The sequence below is a fragment of the Balaenoptera musculus genome, chromosome 5 (assembly GCF_009873245.2).
Source record: "Balaenoptera musculus isolate JJ_BM4_2016_0621 chromosome 5, mBalMus1.pri.v3, whole genome shotgun sequence".
Lineage (NCBI taxonomy): Eukaryota > Metazoa > Chordata > Mammalia > Artiodactyla > Balaenopteridae > Balaenoptera > Balaenoptera musculus.
Genome location: NC_045789.1, coordinates 77935284 through 77955272, shown reverse-complemented (window position 1 = coordinate 77955272; position 19989 = coordinate 77935284). Strand labels below are relative to the sequence as shown.

At 39.5% G+C, this 19989-nt stretch overlaps 1 protein-coding gene across 1 annotated transcript in view; it reads left to right on the top strand.

Moving 5' to 3' along the window:
* Positions 1 to 19989, top strand: part of NWD2 (NACHT and WD repeat domain containing 2) — a 191917-nt gene that overhangs the window by 99210 nt on the left and 72718 nt on the right. Inside the window, exon 3 of the mRNA XM_036852643.1 lies at positions 2836 to 2952. Within this exon, the coding sequence (XP_036708538.1) occupies positions 2836 to 2952 (117 nt within the window). The remainder of the gene's footprint in view (positions 1 to 2835; positions 2953 to 19989) is intronic.

Below are 19989 nucleotides of genomic sequence, written 5' to 3'. Positions count from 1 at the left end.
ATTGAGAATCTTTTCATGTGTTTATTGGCCATCTGTCTTTTTGGAGAAATGTCTATTTAGATCTTCAGCCCATTTTTTGATCGGGTTGTTTGCTTTTTTGATATTGAGCTGCTTGTATATTTTGGAGATTAATCCCATGTCAGTTGCTTCATTTGCAAATATTTTCTCCCATTCTGAGGGTTGTCTTTTCTTTTTACGGTTCCCTTTACTATACAAAAGCTTTTAATTAGGTCCCATTTATTTTTGTTTTTATTTTCATTACTCTAGGAGGTGGATCAAAAAAGATTTTGCTGTGATTTATGTCAGAGTGGTTTTTTTTAAAGATTTTTTTTGATGTGGGCCATTTTTAAAGTCTTTATTGAATTTGTTACAATATTGCTTCTGTTTTATGTTTTGGGTTTTTTGGCTGTGAGGCATGTGGGATCTTAGTTACCCAACCAGGGATTGAACTGGCACCCCCTACATTGGAAGGTGAAGTCTTAACCACTGGACTGCCAGGGAAGTCCGCCAAAGAGTGTTCTTCCTATGTTTTCCTCTAATAGTTTTATAGGATCTGGTCTTACATTTAGGTCTCTAAGCCATTTTAAGTTTATTTTTGTGTATGGTGTTAGGGAGTGTTCTAATTTCATTCATTTACATGTAGCTGTCCAGTATTCCCAGCGCTACTTATTGAAGAGACTGTCTTTTCTCCATTGTATATTCTTGCCTCCTTTGTCATTTTTTCCATCCTTTTAACCTTTTTGAATCTAAAGTGTACTCCTGTAGAAGTATATAGTTGGATCTTGTTTTTATCTAGTCTGACAGTCTCTCTGTTTGGACTTTTTAAACCATTCACACTTAATGGTATTATTGACATAGTTGGATTTACTTCTGCCATTTTACTTTTATTCTATATGTCTGTCATTTCTGTTCCTCTATTCCTCTTTTACTTCTTTGCTTTGTGATATGTGAATATTTTCTAATTTAACATTTTAATTCCTTATATTGAAAAAATCATTAATTTTTGAGTTATTTTCTTTGTAGTTATTTTAAGGCATATACATCTTAAGTTAGTATAAATCATAGGTAGATTCTGATAAGTTAATTCCAGTGAGCTATAGAAAGACTACTCCCATATAGCTCTATTCCCTTTTGTGCTATTATTATTATATATGCAACATCTAATAAGTTACAGTGACATAATTATTACTTTATATAATTTTATGTCACAGATATGAGAGGAATAGCAGTTGTATATTTATAGCTTTTGTTACATTAACTTTCATTTTTACCATTTCTGTTTCTCATTTATTCTAAATCCTACCTTTCCTCAGATATCAAACAGTATCAGCCAAAAGGATGGGGACCAGGTTCTGTGTACGGTTGTTAGTTTGTGCATGACACAACTAAGTTACCATTCACATTGCAGATTTGTGTGTTTGAGAGTTTATTGGCAGATGGCCAAAAATGGACTTGTTCTAGTAATTTCAGTATATGAAGTTCAGTAAATTACAATTCTGTCCAATTAAACTTCCTGTGATGGTGAAGTATTCTATATCTGCATTTTCCAACATGGGAGTCAGTAATCACATGTGACTATTGAGCACTTGAACTGAATTTTTAATTTTAATTTATATTTAGTTTTAGATAACCACAGCTAAGGGCTCTCATAGTGGACAGTCAAGTTATAATCTCAGATGTCCCTCTTTCTTAATATTGTGATTAAACCTTGTAAAGTAGATTAAAAGAAAGAACCCCAAAATCAGTGCTGATAGTTTCATATGTTATAAAACTCATGGACTGAGCCACGGGAATATTTTTTTAAAGAAGTTGTTATATCTCTATCAGCCATCTAAAAACCCAAATGCAGATAGACGAAGATTTAATACAAACACACTTGTGTGGGGCATTGGCCAGGAGATGGGAAGTACACAGAGCACTTGGGGCACACTGGGGGACCCCCATACTCTGCATCTACATCTCACTGAATGCCATGCAAACAGCCAGTAAGGAGGAGAGGTTTTTTTTTCTGCTTGTGAGAAATAAAGAAAGGAAAAGAAGAAATCTTCAAAGCTACAATTAGAAACATTTAGCTTATGCAGACAGCAATTGAGTAAAAGGAATGAAACCCATTCTGCTCTCCATAGCAAATTTTTCAAAGAGTGTACTTGTAAAAGTTTTTTACAGTCTCTTTTCTCATCGTCTTTGAAGTAAGGAGATAGAGGATCCTATTATCCTCACTTCTCAGTAAGGCATACCTTTCATTGTTTTCCATACATGTTTTTTCAGATATGTATTAATGAAAGCCAAGCTGCTTAGAGATATAAACAAAATGTCTCTGTGGGATAACAGCTTTCTTTTTCTTTTTTCTTTATTTTTTTACAGAAATGTAGCTATTTAACTTTGGGTCAGTATATGTGAATGCCCATTATGGTTTTCCCTTCTCATATTGAGACATAACAGTAAAATTATACACTGTTATTTATCTCAGATAATGTAGTAACTATATCCCAGCTGCTTTCAGACTTCTGAAATCCTGTTACCATTTCAATATAATGAAAGCCTGCATTGCAAAGCCTCTGATATTTAACATTTCATTTTCTCTGGGGCCATGTCAACAGTATAATCAGGAACAAAAAGAAATTATAGTGTTCATCCCCAAACCATCATGGGATTAAAAAAAAAACCTCTTTAGATTGATCTTAAAAAATCATTTTCCCTCTGCAAGGGAAAACATGCTGCAAAGAGAAAAGTTAGAAGTCACATTAGCTTAATATTGTGAATAAGAATAAAGCCTACACATCAATTGAGTTTTCGCACAGGTGAATTAACGCTGCCTCATCCATTGGTCCCCAGGTCATAGATCTGTACTGGGGAATTGATGAAGATGAATGGGACAGCCCTGAGCTCCAGAAGACCCGCATGAAGCTGCTGGAGGATTGTTTGAAAACTTCTGCAGGTCCATGTTTTGTTGTGGGTATAAAAAAACTTAATGCTTTCTATTGTAGATGAATGTGAGAATTCTTGATCTGTGATTCTTAAGGGGCTTTTAGAATGGGGGAAAGAACCTTGCTTTTCTGTATTTATTTAAAATTCTTAAACTGTCTCCTTGCCCTCAATGTGTGAGGACAAAATCCTCCCCTTTCCATAAGAAGCACTGCAAATTAACCATGAATGATTTGAAGTGGTAATCAAAGGGTTGACTTGGGGTTGACAACAATTTCCACAACACCTTGTGATCAGCAGTAAGGATTACTGTGTTAGTCCTCCAATAATTATCCTAATTTTCCTTATATTTTGTCATGTAGTATTTCATCCTAGTATCTGTTTCTCAACATTAGAATTTCTGGCATATTTTTTTAAATACTGTGGCAGAAACATTGTTAAAGTAAACCAAACATACGGTCTCAGATCCGCCAATAGGAATTGATACCCTGTGGGAAAAAATTGTTTTTGCAGTGATTTTCAGCTAGAGATGTTCAAGTGGAACATTATTATTAGTCTGTCATTATTTTCTAAAGAATATCCACTCCTCTGTGTAAACACAGTGGTGGTAAGAAGCAGGTCACTCTGTGGCAGGTGATGTGCAAAATCACTGCCTCCATTTAGCTGAAGAAAGACCTTATCCTGACTCCAAACAGCTCCTACCAATTGATAGGGAAGTTGGCCCTTTCGACGCAGGATGTTCTGAGGCTGACGGATGACTGTTAAAATTACTAGTGAAGAAAATGTCAAATCTTTTATTGATACACTGAACCTAGCATTTAAATATAAGTTTTTAATATTTATTTGCATGTCCATCTATATTCAACTCCACATAAGATGTAAAGTACATAAAGTCTCTATACTATTTTTAGTATGTGGATAAATTATTCATTTATCCACCAACTACTTACTGAATGCTGTTCTGTGCCAGGGGCTGCTCTTAGTGCTGGGGCAAGTTGACCCATATGAAATGGTCATTTTTTTAGGCCAGGTTCTTATGATTTAATGTTAGAATTGAACCAAAAGGTAAGACTTTCTACCCTCATGGAGCTTGTGTCGTTATGTGGGGCTAAGAGGAGAGGGCAGGCAAAAATCAAAGAAATAAGTAAAATAAACAATAATCAGATGGTGACAAGAGCTGTGGAGGAAAATACAAAAAGGAAGGAGGAAAGAGAAGAGCAGTGAGGGGAGAGACTTCTTATTTTCCATAGAGTAGGTGGAGAAGGTCTCCCGGATAAGGTGACTAAGGAGGGGAGACGGGAGGAGGGACAGGGAAGAACCAACTGGATATTCCAGCTCAGAGCTTTCCAGGGAGAGGAGTGGGGAATATGCTGGGCACGTTTAGGGAACAGGAAGCAGGTGGGTGTGCCTCAAGCAGTGTGAGCAGAAGGGGAGAGTGTGGGAGTGGAGGCCACAGCATGGGGTTTGCCATCTTGAAGTTGGCTATAAAGATTTTACTTGCACTTTGACATGAGAAGCCAGAGTGCGTTGAGCAGAGGACTGAAGAGATCTGACTCATTTTAAAGCCTACAACTGCTGGTGGTCAGACAGAGGGCAGAGCATGAAGAAACCCATTAGAAAGCTAATGCAATATGCAAAACAAGAAGAATACATGGTTGGAGGCGGGTTGAAGAATGGACATCTAAAAACAGTGTCTTGTGGTCTAAACAGACTGCAGAAAGTCCTGAAAGCCATACAGATATACAAAGAGCTAGTAGTGGAAGAGGAATTAAGACTTTTTCCCTGAGTCTGAGGATAGAACTAGGCCAGTGGGTGGAAATTACAAGGAGACAGATTTTTGCTCCAGGTGAAGGCGATAGAGGCTATAGCTTCCTCTCAGGTTTTGGGGTCACAGATCCCTGGGTCTGACTGACATGTCACAGCTGTGGGACACTGGAGGAACTTCTTTACTATTCTAAGTCTTGGCTTCCTTCTATAAAATGGAGATAATAGTTACTTGCCTCCTGGGGTCTTTCTGGGGATGAAATGAATTTACAGGACACTTTTATAGTATCTCACATATAGTAACCCACAAAAGTGTTATTTATTTGTTGTTGTAATCATTATTTCTCAAAACTGTCTAAATTATGGGTGATGCACTCATTACAAAGTTGTCATCAAACTAGAGAATACAAATCACTCTGGCAGAGGTGCTGTAGGAGAGATTCAAACATTGGAAGACAAGTTAGACCGTATTCCATCATGCTTAGAAAGCCAGATTTAGGAAGCATAAAGAGCTATGTGTATGCCCTGGGGCATCTCTGTTGCTGTGATCTCCATAGCTTTATACTGATCCAGCCTCAGAAATTCAGGAATGAGAGAGACATTCTCCTTTTATCACCCTGTAGAGTGTCATACCCAAACTAAAATTAGTCATGGCCATTAATCCCTATAATTTGCTGGTAGGGGAATGAATAAAGACTTTCCAAGTTCATGCAGGCTCTGAGAGTAAAGGTTAACTGATTGATAGAACATCAGTAACAACTTCACTGAGCTTAAACAAATCATTTATCCCTCCTTCCCTGTTACACGTTGAAACTCAAGGCAACCACGATAAAACCCTGTGGACAGAGTCAAGATTATTCACCCCAGTGATCCTAAATCACGGAAGGTTTACTTCACTGCTTATAGGAGAAAGTATGCCTGTTACACGTTGAAACTCAAGGCAACCACGATAAAACCCTGTGGACAGAGTCAGGATTATTCACCCCAGTGATCCTAAATCACGGAAGGTTTACTTCACTGCTTATAGGAGAAAGTACGCCTCTCATGGCCTTTCCTGTTGTAACTACAGTAACAGCGGGCATATGTGTGTCGCTTTTGAGCTCCGGTTTCCTTGCCCACTGCTCCCTTGTGACATTTCTACAAGTCATGATGACTCCCTGGGCTGCAAAGCATGGCATATTACTTCCCCTAATGCTGAAGTGTTTGGCAAGAAAATTCACCATTGCTGAATGAAAAAAATGTTTTTATATCTTCAAAGCCTTCACAGATATTAGCCCTTACGTTAGTTACAAATTCATTACCAAACAAAGCTTTCATTTTAAGTACCCAGGGGATCAAAGTCCAAAGGGAAACATAAGCGTTGTATGCACATGGCTCTTTTCAACTTCATTTCCTAAAAGTTGTCCTTTGAGATATGGCCTGAGGTCCTAGAGACACGCAGGCTGTGCCTGCTAATCCCAGACAATTCTTTGTACGCATGCTTTTGGTCAAAAGGATAGAGTGATAGAGTAAGGTACCTGGACATGTGTCCAGTTTCACTCTCAGGATTAACTTGGGAGATGTATCACACGGAAATACATCATCTCTACTGAGGAAGAATAGCATTTGTAGACGTGTGTTTAGAGGAAGCCTCAGACAGTGGGAAAAACACAGAATTTTTAGTTCACAACTGGAGTTAGAGCCCTAGTTCTGACAAGGCAGCTCACTGACCTGACCACGCCTTAATTCTCACATCCGTAAAATGGGAAAAAAATAACAGTAAACTAAATGTTGAAAAAATATCAAAGTTTTGTTGTGGAAACCAAATGTGATGATGTTTGTGAGAGTTTTTTTATAAACTATAAAGGGCTACACAACCATTAGTTATTATTAAATTGTGATTTCAGTTATTTTCAAATGAGAATAAAATGTTTTTATTCATACTGGGCATTTATGTGACATTGGAAAATTTTCCCTTTGAGAATGTTGATGATAGTCTCAATGTAGAAAGTGTTAAGTCTTGATTCAGACAGCCAAATATTAAAGGGATTTTTAGTTCATTCATTCATTCATTCATGGCTGCATTGGGTCTTCGTTGCTGTGCGTGGGCTTTCTCTAGTTGCGGAGAGCAGGGGCTACTCTTTTATTGCGGTGTGCAGGCTTCTCATTGCAGTGGCTTCTCTTGTTGCAGAGTACGGGCTCTAGGCACGCGGGCTTCAGTAGTTGTGGCGCATGGGCTTAGTTGCTCCACGGCATGTGGGATCTTCCCAGACCAGGGCTTGAACCCGTATCCCCTGCATTGGCAGGCGGATTCTTAACCAGTGCGCCACCAGGGAAGCCCTGGGTTCATTCTTAACATTGTAAAATGTAGAGCATATACATTAATTTTCTGAAATTTACTTAGTAAGACCTTAATCTGCTCCCAAGGAGGGTTTTTGACCAGGATTGCAGTAAACAGGGAGACAGCTCACAGTTGAGTCCAAACTCACTATCTGTTTCTCCTTTTAAGTGCAGAGAATTGCCTCAGCCTTTGCAAAGTGTGGAAACTTTAGCAGAATCTTTACCCCACCAGTTTGTCCCACCCACTTAGTTCATAAAAAATCCTTCTGAAGGGAAGAAGAATATTGCCTGTTGGAGAGAGAAGATTCCATGTACATGCTACCTATCCCATCCCCATTTCTCTTCACAGTGTGCATTTATGGGGAGAGGGGAATTTTCTTCTTGTCATTCCTCCATATTTGGAGTACCCACAGAGAATTGCTTGGGGAGTTTGGGCATTGACTCTGGACCTTGAGCAAAGGCCCATCCCTTGGCAGAAGTTGATAAAAGCAAGTGCTCTGCTGGCTTGAAGAACTGGAGTTTGAAAAGCTTAGATAACTTTAGTGAAGCTGCCCCCAAATGTGTGGGTGCTCTGGGGGGTGCAGACAGCATCTCATTACATTCCCTCAATCCACAGTCTGGATGATGTGAAGATTTACTGAGGAAAAGGTATCGGCAGGTTACTCTAAGTGAGCCAGGCCAGGCCCATGCATCCAGTAAAAAGAGTGCCAGTTAGAGACAGGTAAGAGGAGATTCCATGACTTCACATTCAGAGTCAGGACAAAGAGAATACTGTCTGTGGTATTGTTTTGTTCATTGCTTTGTCAGTTGCTAGGAGTCTCAAGAAGCCAAAGACCATGTAGCATTCTCATTGGGGCTACCAGATTGCACAGATATAATATGTTGGCATTGGAGAGAGAAACAGCCAAGGCCAAAAGAATGGGACTATTGCCATCATAGATGCTGAAGCAGCCTCCCCACCCGGCCCCCAGCATACACGCACACTGCCATCAGTGGCACGGGACCAAGAAAGAACAGGCCATGCTCTTGCCTACCACAGGCAGCTCTGGGCAGGCACTCTTAAAACCAGTATGCACAAAGGGAGAAGATGGAAGCTCAGAGGGCTAGATTTTTAAAGCAGAAACATGAAAACTTAAGGAGTTAGACTGCAAAATCTATTATTCAGCAAGTTTAAGTTTTTCCACTAGCCAGAAGAGTATAGACAAAGCCAGAGCTGTTATTGGTAAAAATTAAACCATTCCATATTTGAGTGACATCACTGAGTGACAGTAGTGAACTAAACCTACAGGATATAGATCAGCTCATCATCACCTTCACAGTTAAATTATGCCCACTTGACGGTTCAAGTTTAGTTTCTTACTTTAAATAATTTTAAGAAAATCATACTGTGAGAGTTCTTAAATCATTGAATTTGAAGAAAATTAGGGTTTTTATAAAAGTTCAGCTTTGGAAAATAGTTCATTTTATCCACATTTCAACTTATGATTGACTTACCATTTTAGGTACACTAAATAAAATACACATGAAAAATTAAAACAAGTGCTTAGTTTGTACTTTAGCAACATGTACAGGGCTTTTTTGATTTAGTTCTCAAATTTATAAGTACAGATTTACTAAAAAATAGTACTAAAATGGGAACAGATTTAAACTAGAAAATCATCTAAATTAAAGAATCTAGACATTTTTAAAAGTCCTTTTTAAAAAAACATTTAAATAAAAATCTACAACCTCAGATTTTCTAGATATATTTTGCTTGCACGATCAAGAATTCTTTACATATAAAATTAAGCTTGTCCAGTTTAAATCAGCTAGACATCATAGTTCTAAGATAAGTTACATTAATAACTTGGTTCCAATAGACGTTCCAATAATAAATCACTTGATCACCACCAAAAAAAGTTAGAATGGGCAAACATTAAAAAATATTGTTTAAAAAAAAAGCTAGTTATCTCACTGGTAGCAGCCAAGAGAGCCATTTAGTTAATTGTTGCTAATATAGAAAATGTTTCCACAATAAATTTTTATTAATACATAAGCTATTTTCATAGTTTAACTACTTCACAGCTTATGTAAAACGGCACATTTTTTGTGGTAAAAGAATTATGGAGAAAAGAAAGTGAACTGGAGAGCAGTTAACCTCCTTATAACTTAATTGGTAAGAAAAATGTTCACTTAAAACTAGGACTGTAACAACCTAAAGAGCTAGTAGAGCTATGGAGACAAAAATGATTAAAATTTCCAGAGAGGAGTCCTTCCTGGGTGAGCTGGTTTTACAGACAGAGGTATCCCAAAAGCATCGGCAGTTGTCATCATGAGACATTTGCTGGGCATTGGGCAACATGGATGATGGAGAGCTGGGATGAAAAAGCAGAGTAAGTCTTTTGGTATTTAGGAGACAAAGTCCACTGGAACCTAAGAGGAGTATTCAAAATTCTTGCCATTGAAACATTTTAGTGCAAAGAAAACTGAATCAAACGATAATAACCTAGTTGCACCCAGTTCAAATACTGAATGGACTGACATGATTAGCTTCTGAGTCTAACATAGGAAAATGAACCACTAAATAAAAGCTCTTTTAAATACAATGCCCAGAATACAATGAAAATTACAAGACATGCAAAGAATCAAGAAAATATGATTAATAAAAGAGAAAAAGTAGACAATAGAAGTCAACCCCCCAGATGAACAAGATGATGGAATGGGCAATCAAAAACTGTTAAAAATATGTCAATGAAAATAAAAGGTAAAGGAATGAGAAGATAATTTCAACAAAGAAATGAAATCTATAAAAAAATTGATTTTAGAACTAAAAGACAGAAGATCTAAAATTAAAAACTCATTTGATATACATGTGGAATCTGAAAAAATTGGTATAGATGATCTTATTTACAAAGCAAAAATAGAGACACAGACTTAGAGAACAAACGTATGGATGCCAAGGGGGAAAAGGGGTTACACCTCCCTTTGCTTCAGATGAAACTAGAGCTTCATCACATCATGAAAAATGATCAGTTATGACCCTAAATCATCAGAAAAGAATAAATGATTTTTAGAGTTCTCTATTGAGAAAGATTTGCATCAAAATAGTTAAAGTCTAGCAAACTTGAGTTCTTCAGAATGACTCGTTAAATCCCAGATCTCTAGATAGTGGAGGTGAAACTCTCTGCTCCTTCCACAAAAACCTCTGGTTTGTAGACATGAAAACCAAACGTATGGATACCAAGGGGGAATGGGGGGGGTGGGTGGGATGAATTGGGAGATTGGAATCGACATATATACACTATTGATACTATGTATAAAATAGATAACTAATGAGAACCTACTGTATTGCACAGGGAACTCTACTCAATGCTCTGTGGTGACCTAAATGGGAAGGAAATCTAAAAAAAGAGGGGATATATGTATATGTATAGCTGATTCAATTTGCTGTACAGTAGAAACTAACACAACATTGTAAAGCAACCATACTCCAATAAAAAATTTTTTAAAAACTCATTTGATAGGCTTAATAGGAGACTGAACATAAGACTGGATTAGTGAACTCAAAAAGAAGTCAACAGAAAATATCCAAACTGAAGCATAGATTTAAAAAAAATAGGAAAAACAGAATGGAGCAGAAGAGACATGTGAACCACAGTCAGTCTCTCATAAGTGTAACTGGAGTCCCAGAAAGAGATAGAGAAAGAGGATGGGAAAAGAAGTAACAAGTGAGAATTTTCCAAAACTGTTTAAAGACATCAACCCACACAGATTCAAAAGCTCAGTAAACTGTGAGCAAGAAAATTGCATCTGAGTACATTATAGTAAACTGCTGAAAAAAAAAAAAGAAAGAAAAAAATTAAAATCCATCAAAAGGAAAAAAATCATTACCTACAGAAAAACTGAACTTTCAGTTGATTTTTAATAGAGAAGCTCTGGAAATCAAAAGACAATGGAAAGTCCCAAAGACTGGACACAAGATGGCAGAGTAAAAGGACCTCCTCTCATGAGCACACCAAAATCACAACTAACTGCTGAACAACTATTAATAAAAAAAGACTGGAATCTACCAAAAAAGATATTCTACATCCAAAGACATAAAGAAGAAACCATGACCTGGTAGGAGGGGCGCACTCATGTTATAATCAAGTCCTGTACCACCCTGGGGGGGCAACCCACAAACTGGAGAATAATTACATCACACAATTTTTCGCACAGGAGTGAGAACTCCGAGGCCCAGGCCAGGCTCCCCAGCCTAGGGGTCTGGCATTAGGAAGAGGAGCCCCCAGAGCATTTGGCTTTGAAGGCTAGCAGGGCTTGATTGCAGGAGCCCCACAGGACTGGGGGAAACAGAGACTCCACTCTTGGAGGGTACACACAAGGTCTCACATGCATCGGGACCCAGGACAAAAGCAGTAACTCTGTAGGAGCTTGGGCCAGACCTACCTGCTGGCCTTGGAGAGTCTCCTGGGGAGGTGGGGTGTGGCTATGGCTCTCTCTGGGGTCATAAAAGCTGGTGGCAGACACAGCGGGGACCTACGTGAACTCTGGCTGGAGGCAGACATTTTGGGTCCTTGGCACTGAGACCTGGCCCCACTCAACAGCCTGTAAGCTCCAGTGCTGGGACGCCTCAGGCCAAAACAACCAACAGGGCAGGAACACAGCCCCACCCATCAGCAGACAGACTGCCTAAAGACTTCCTGAGCCCACAACCACCTCTAGACATGCCCCTTGACACAGCCTTACTCACCAGAGTGCCAAGACCCAGCTCCACCCACCAGTGGGTAGGCACCACCACCCCTGCCCCTGGCCAGGAAGCCTTCACAAGCCTCTAGACCAGCCTCATTCACCAGGGGCAGACACCAGAAGCAAGAAAACTACAGTCCTGCAGAACTGAGTCCACAAACACAGAACAGAACCTACCTGGTCTCTGGCCCTAGGGTGACAAGAGAGGAGTGTACTGCTGGGACACATACAACATCCCCTACAGAGGGTCACTTCTCCAAGGTTGAGAAACGTAACTAAGCTACTACATACATAAAGGTACAAATAGAAATTTAAAGAAAATGAGATGGCAAAGGAATATGTTCCAGACGAAAGAATAGGATAAAACCCCAGAAGAACAACTAAGTGAAGTGGAGATAGACAATCTACCTGAGAAAGAGTTCAGAGTAGGGATCATAAAGATGATCCAAGAATTCAGGAAAAGAATGGATGCACGGAGTGAGGAGTTACAAAAGTTTTTAGCAAAGAGTTAGAAAATATAAAGAATAACCAAACAAACTTAAAGAATACAGTAACTGAAATGAAAAATACACTAGAGAGAATCAATAGAATAAATGAGGCAGAAGAATGAATCAGTGAGCTGGAAGACAAAGTGGTGGAAATCACTGCCATGGAACAGGATAAAGTAAAAAGAATGAAAAGAAATGAAGACAATTTAAGAGGCTTCTGAGACAACATCAAATGCACCAACGTTCACATTATAGGGGTCCCAGGAGAGAAGAAGAAGAGAAAGGGCCTGAGAAAATATTTGAAGAGATTATAGCTGAAAACTTCCTTAACATGGGAAAGGAAGCAGTCGCCCAAGTCCAGGAAGCACAGAGTCTCATACAGGATTAACCCAGGAGGAACACACTGAGACACATAGTAATGAAACTGACAAAAATTAAAGACAGAGAAAATATTAAAACAACAAGGGAAAAGCAACAAATAACAAACAAGGGAACCTCCATAAGACTATCAGCTGATTTTTCAGCAGAAACTCTGCAGGCCAGAAGGGAGTGGCATGATATATTTAAAGTGATGAAAGGGAAAAACCTACAACCAAGAATACTCTACCCAGCAAGGCTCTGGTTCAGATTTGACAGAGAAATCCAAAGTTTTACAGACACGCCAAAGGTGAAAGAATTCACCAAACCAGCTTTACAACAAATGCTAAAGGAACTTCTCTAAGTGGAAAAGAAAAGGCCACAAATGGAAACAGGAAAATTATGAGGATGGGAAAGCTCACCAGTAAAGGCAAACATACAGTAAAGGTAGGAAACCATCCACATACAAATTTGATATCAAAACTAGTAATCATGAGAGGAGGAGAGTACAAATGCAGGATATTTGAAATGCATTTGAAATTAAGAGATCAGCAACTTAAAACAATCATGTATACGTATAGACTGCTATATCAAAACCTCATGGTATCCACAAATGAAAACTCTATAATAGATATAAACACAAAAAAAACCAAAAAGGAATCCAAACAACACTAAAGATAATCATCAAATTGCAAGAGAAGAGAACATAAGAGGAAAGGAAGAAAACAGACCTACAAAAAACAAAGCCAAAACAAGTAACAAAATGGCAATAAGAACATACATATCAATAATTACCTTAAATGTAAATGAATTAAATGCTCCAACCAAAAGACATAGACTGGCTGAATGGGTACAAAAACAAGACCCATATATATGCTGTCTATAAGAGATCCACTTCAGATCTAGAGATGCATACAGACTGAAAGTGAGGAAATGGAAAAAAGGTATTCCATGCAAATGGAAATCAAAAGCAACCTGGAGTAGCAAGACTGATATCAGACAAAATAAATTTTAAAGTATTGTTTCAAGAGACAAGGAAGGACACTACATAATGATCAAGGGATCAATTCAAGAAGAGGATATAACAATTATAAATTTATATGCACCCAACACAGGAGCAACTCAATATATAAGACATATGCGAATGGACATAAAAGGAGAAACTGACAGTAAAACAATAATAGTGGGGGATTTTAACACCCCACTTATATCAATGGACAGAACATCCAGACAGAAAATCAATAAGGAAACATAGGGCTTAAATGACACATTAGACCATATGGACTTAATTGCTATTTATAGAGTGTTCCATCTGAAAGCAGTAGAATACACATTCTTTTCAAGTGCACATGGAACGTTTTCCAGAATAGATCACATGCTGGACCACAAAGCAAGTCTCGGTAAATTTAAGAAAACTGAAATCATATCAAGCATCTTTCTCAACACTATGAGATTAGAAATCAACTACAAGGAAATAAACTGTAAAAAACACAAACACATGGAGGCTGAACAATATGCTACTAATCAACCAATGTATCACGTAAGAAATCAAAGAGGAAATCAAAAAATACCTAGAGACAAATGACAATGAAAACACGATGATCCAAAACCTATGGGATGCAGCAAAATAAGTTCTAAAAGGGAAGTTTATAGTGATACAGGCTTACCTCAGGAAACGAGAAAAATCTCAAATAAACAACCTAACCCTACACCTAAGGCAACTAGAGAAAGAAGAACAAAGAAAACTCAAAGTTAGTAGAAGGAACGAAATCATAAAGATCAGAGCAGAAATAAATGAAATAGAACCTAAGAAAACAATAAAAAAGATCAATGGAACTAAAAGCTAGTTCTTTAAAAAGATAAACAAAATTGATAGACCTTTAGCCAGACTCATTAAGAAAAAAGAGTGCTCAAATCAATAAAATTAGAAATGGAAAAGGAGAAGTTACAACTGACACCTCAGAAATACAAAGGACCATAAAAGACTACTTCAGGCAACTATATGCCAATAAAATTGACAACACAGAGGAAATGGACAAATTCCTGGAAAAGTACAACCTTCCAAGACTGAACCAGGAAGAAATAGAAAATATGAACAGACCAATTACAAAAACTGAAATTAAATTAGTGATTTAAAAATTCCCAACAAACAAAAGTCCAGGACCTGATGGCTTCACAGGTGAATTCTATCAAACATTTAGAGAAGAGCTAACACCTATCCTTCTCAAACTCTTCCAAGAAATTGCAGAGGAAGGAACACTCCCAAGCTCATTCTACGAGGCCACCATCACCCTAATACCAAAACCAGACAAAGATATCACAAAAAAAGAAAATTACAGGCCAATATCACTGATGAACATAGACACAAAAATCCTCAACAAAATACTAGCAAACCGAATCCAACAATACATTAAAAGGATCATACACCATGAACAAGTGGGATTTATCCCAGGGATGCAAGGATTTGTCCGCAAACCAATTGGTCTGATACACCACATTAACAAATTGAAGAATAAAAAGCATATGATCATCTTAATAGATGCAGAAAAAAAGCTTTTGATAAAATTCAACATACACTTCTGATAAAAACACTCGGTAAAGTGGGCATAGAGGGAAACTATCTCAACATAATAAAGGCCATATATGACAAACCCACAGCTAACATCATACTCAACAGTGAAAAGCTGAAAGTATTTCCTCTAAGATCAGGAGCAAGACAAGGATGCCACTATCATTCAACATAGTTTTGGAAGTCCTAGCCACAGCAATCAGAGAAGAAAAAGAAATAAAAGTAAACCATATTGGAAAAGAAGAAGTAAAACTGTCACTGATTGCAGATGACATGATACTATACTTAGAAAATCCTAAAGATGCTACCAGAAAACTATTAGAGTTCATCAATGAATTCAGTAAAGTTTCAGGATACAAAATTAATACTCAGATATCTATTGCATTTCTATTCACTAAACAATGAAAGATCAGAAAGAGAAATTAAGGAAACAATCCCATTTACAATCACATGAAAAAGAATAAAATACCTAGGAATAAACCTACCTAGGAGGCAAAAGACCTGTACTCCAAAAACTATAAGACACTGATGAAAGAAATTGAAGATGACACAAACAGATGGAAAGATATACCGTGTTCTTGAATTGGAAGAATCCATATTGTCAAAAAGACTGTACTACCCAAGGCAATCTACAGAGTCAGTGCAATTCCTGTCAGATTACCAGTGGCATTTTTCACAGAACTAGAACAAAAAAAATTTAAATTTGTATGGAAACACAAAAGACTATGAATAGCCAAAGCAATCTTGAGAAAGAAAAATGGAGCTGGAGGAATCAGGCTCCCTGACTTAATACTACAAAGCTGTAGTCATTAAAACAGTATGGTACTGGCACAAAAAAAGAAATATAGATCAACAGACACGGTAGAATGCCCAGAAATAAAGCCACACACCTATGGTCAATTAATCTGCGACAAAGGAAGCAAGAATATACAATGGAGAAAAGACAGCCTCTTCCATAAGTGGCACTGGGAAAATTGGACAGCTACATATAAAAGAATGAAATTAGAACACTCCCTAACACCATACACAAAAATAAACTCAAGATGGATTAAAAATCTAAATGTAAGACCAAATATTATAAAACTCCTAGGGGAAAACATAGGCAGAACACTCTTTGATATAAATTACACAAAAATCTTTTTGGATCCATCTCCTAGGGTAATGGAAATAAAAGCAAAAATAAACAAATGGGACCTAATCAAACTTAAAAGTTTTTACACAGCAAAAGAAACCATAAATGAAAAGACAACCTATGGAATGGGAGAAAATATTTGCAAATAATACAACTGACAAGGGATTAATTTCCAAAATATACAAACAGCTCATACAGCTCAATATCAAAAAAAAAACCAAACAACCCAATCAAAAAAATGGGCAGAAGATCTAAATAGACATTTCTCCAAAGACATACAAATGGCCAAAAGGCACATGAAAATATGCTCATCGTCACTAATTATTAGGGAAATGCAAATCAAAACTGTAATGAGGTACCACCTCACACCAGTCTGAATGGCTATCATCAAAAAGTCTGCAAATCATAAATGCTACAGAGGGTGTGGAAGAAAAAGGAACCCTCCTACACTGTTGGTGGGAATGTAAATTGGTACAGCCACTATGGAGAACAGTATGGAGGTTCCTTAAAAAACTAAAATTAGAGCTACCATATATGATCCTGCAATCCCACTCCTGGGCATATACCCGGAGAAAACCATAGTTAGAAAAGATACATGCATAGTACCCTCCTCACTGGCCATGAACCCCGCTGGGCAAATACACAAGAAACTTCCCTCAGTGTTTTCACAGCATCCCTGGGAGCAGAGATGTTGGGCCTGAGCACATTCATCAATATCTGTTAACAAAAAGGCAGATAAAAGGATTAGTGTAGTCTAACATGAAATTCTCAGTCTCTCTGTTCATGAAATACCAGCACACCATCCCCCGTGTCCCACAAACCTTTATAAGTGAGGAAAACAGTAAAAGGAGACACGTTCAGTCTTCCTGAATACCTGAAGGGCTGTTACTGGGAAAAGGGAATACACATACGGTGTACTGCTTTGAAAGCTCAAGCTACAGCCATGACATAGGTGTTTCAAAGAGAAAGATTTCAGGTCACCACAAAAGGACCTGCCTGATAACTGGAGTCATGTAAGCACTGGAATTCCCTGTGCAACTCCCAGGCCAGCTCAGCAGAGACAGTCAGAAATGAAATTAAAAAAAAAAAAAAAAAAAAGAAAAGATACATGCACCCCAATGTTCAGTGCAGCACTATTTATAATAGCCAAGACATGGAAGCAACCTAAGTGTCCATCAACAGATAGATGAATGAATAAAGAAGACGTGGTACATGTATACAATGGAATATTACTCAGCCATAAAGAACAAAACAATGCCATTTACAGCAACATGGATGGACCTAGAGATTGTCATACTTAATGAAGTAAGTCAGACAGAGAAAGACAAATATCATATGATATCACTTATATGTGGAATCTAAAAAAATGGTACAACTATTGATGAGAAAGAATCTAGCAGAAAAGAACTTCTACAAATAAAGATATAAAGAAGGAACCACAATGAGATGGGTATGTGCAGTATAGTGAAGACCCATACCTCAGACTGGGCAACCCACAAACAGGAGGTTAATTACAATTGCAGAGGTTCTCCCAAAGGAGCAATGGGTCTGAGCCCCACATTGGCTCCCCATCCTGGGGGTCCTGCACCAGAAGATGAGCCCCTAGAACAATTGGCTTTGAAGGACAGTGGGGCTTACTTTTGGGAGACCTAGAGGGCTGTGGGAAATAGAGACTCCACTCTTAAAGGTTGTATACAAAAGCTCACATGCTCCAGGACATGGGCAGAAGCAGTAATTTGAGAAAAGCCTGGGTCAGACCCACCTGCTGATCCTGCAGAGTCTCCCGGAGAGGAGGAGGCAACTGAAGCTCACCCTGGGGACACAAACACTGGCAGCAGCCATTATTAGGAGCTCGTTCTACTACATGTTCACTGGTGCTGGCAAATGCCATTTTGTAATCCTCCCTTCTAGCTTATTAGCTTCAGGACTCAACCCCACCAGGCAGCCTGTAGGCATCAGAACTGGGATGTCTCAGGCCAAACAACGAGCTAGGTGGGGACACAGACCAGTAGGCAGGCTGCCTTAAAAATGCCTGAACCCACAGCTGCACTGCAACACAGGTCCTCCACCAGAGGACCCAGGACCCAGCCAAATGCACCAGTGTGCATGCACTAGCCCTGGGACCAGCCTCACACACCACTGGGCAGGTACCAACCCTAGGAACACCTGGGATCTGACAGTGCCCACCAGCCCCAGGACCACTACAGCCAGCCATGGCAGGACCCAGCCCACTCACTAGCAGACCAGCTCAAGAACCCTCAGGGCCTTGCAGCCAGAGATCCCAAGAACAGACTCTGCCCAGTGAGCCAGCACTAGCCCTAAAACACCCTGGTCCCCAGACCCCCACACAAGCAGTCGAAACCAGCTCTGGGACCTCTGGGACCCCTGGATCCTGCAGCCAGAGACCCCAGGATCCAGCTCTGCCTGCTAGTGGGCTGTCACTAGCCCCAAGTCCCAACTGCACCCACCAGTGGGCAGGCAATAATAGCCCTGGGATTCCCTGGATCCCAACCCTGCTCACCATGGCTGGTCGCCATCACTAGGACCACCACAGCCTGCCTTGTCAAGACCCAACCAACATACCAGCAAGCTGGCACTATACCAGGGACCCCCACGGCTCTGGCTCTGACCACAACTCCAGCTCTGAGACACCTTGGGCCCTTCAGTAAGTGTCCTCAGGATTCAGCCCCATCTACCAGGGGGATGACACCAGCTTCAGGACCCCCAGGGCCCTGCAACCAGAGACACTGGTTCACAGCTCCACCAACCAGTGAGCCAGCACTGGGAACCCCCACCCCAGCCCCTGGCCCTGCCCTCGGGTGGGCCAGCACCAGCTCTGAGTTACCATGGACTCCTCACAGCTGACCACCCTGGGATCCAGTAACACTCACCAGCAGACCAGCACGATCTTTGAGACACCCTGAAACCTTCAGCCAGATGTGTCAGGAACCAGCCCCACCTACAAACAGGCCAACAGTAGATCTGGGAACCCCTGCCCTGTAACCACTCACCCCCACACCTGACTCTGCCCACCAGTGAATCACCACTAGCCCAGGGACCCCACTCCCAGGGTTCCACAGACAGCTGTCTCATGACCCAGTCCTGCCAACCAGTGACTGGCAGCCTCTGAACAAGGCAGGGCCTGGCAATCAACCAGACCAGGGGCCAGCCACAACTACCAGACCTCCCACAGTAGTCAGTCTGCCACAACAGAAGGACCCATACAGCCCACATAGGGGTACCCCTAGACCTTATAGCTCTGGTGACCAGAGAGGCATGTGCTGTTAGGAAGCATAGGATGTCTCCTACAAACGGCCACTTTTCCCAGGTCAGGAAATATAACCAACCTACCAGATACATATAAATACAAACAGCAAATTAGGCAAAACAAGAGGACAGAGTAACATGTTCCAAATGAAGGAACAGGATAAAACCTCAGAAGAAAAACTAAGTGAAATGGAGACAGGCAATCTACTAAATAAAGAGTTCAAGGTAATGATTGGAAAGATGATCAAAGAACTCAAGAGAAGAATGGATGAACAGAGTGAGAAGTTAGATGTTTTTAACAGAGTTAGAAAACATAAAGAAGAACCAAACAGATGAAGAATACAATAACTGAAATCAAAAATACACTAGAAGGGATCAACAGTAGATTAAATGATACAGAGGAATGGGTCAGTGAGCCTAAAAATAGAGTAATGGAAATCACT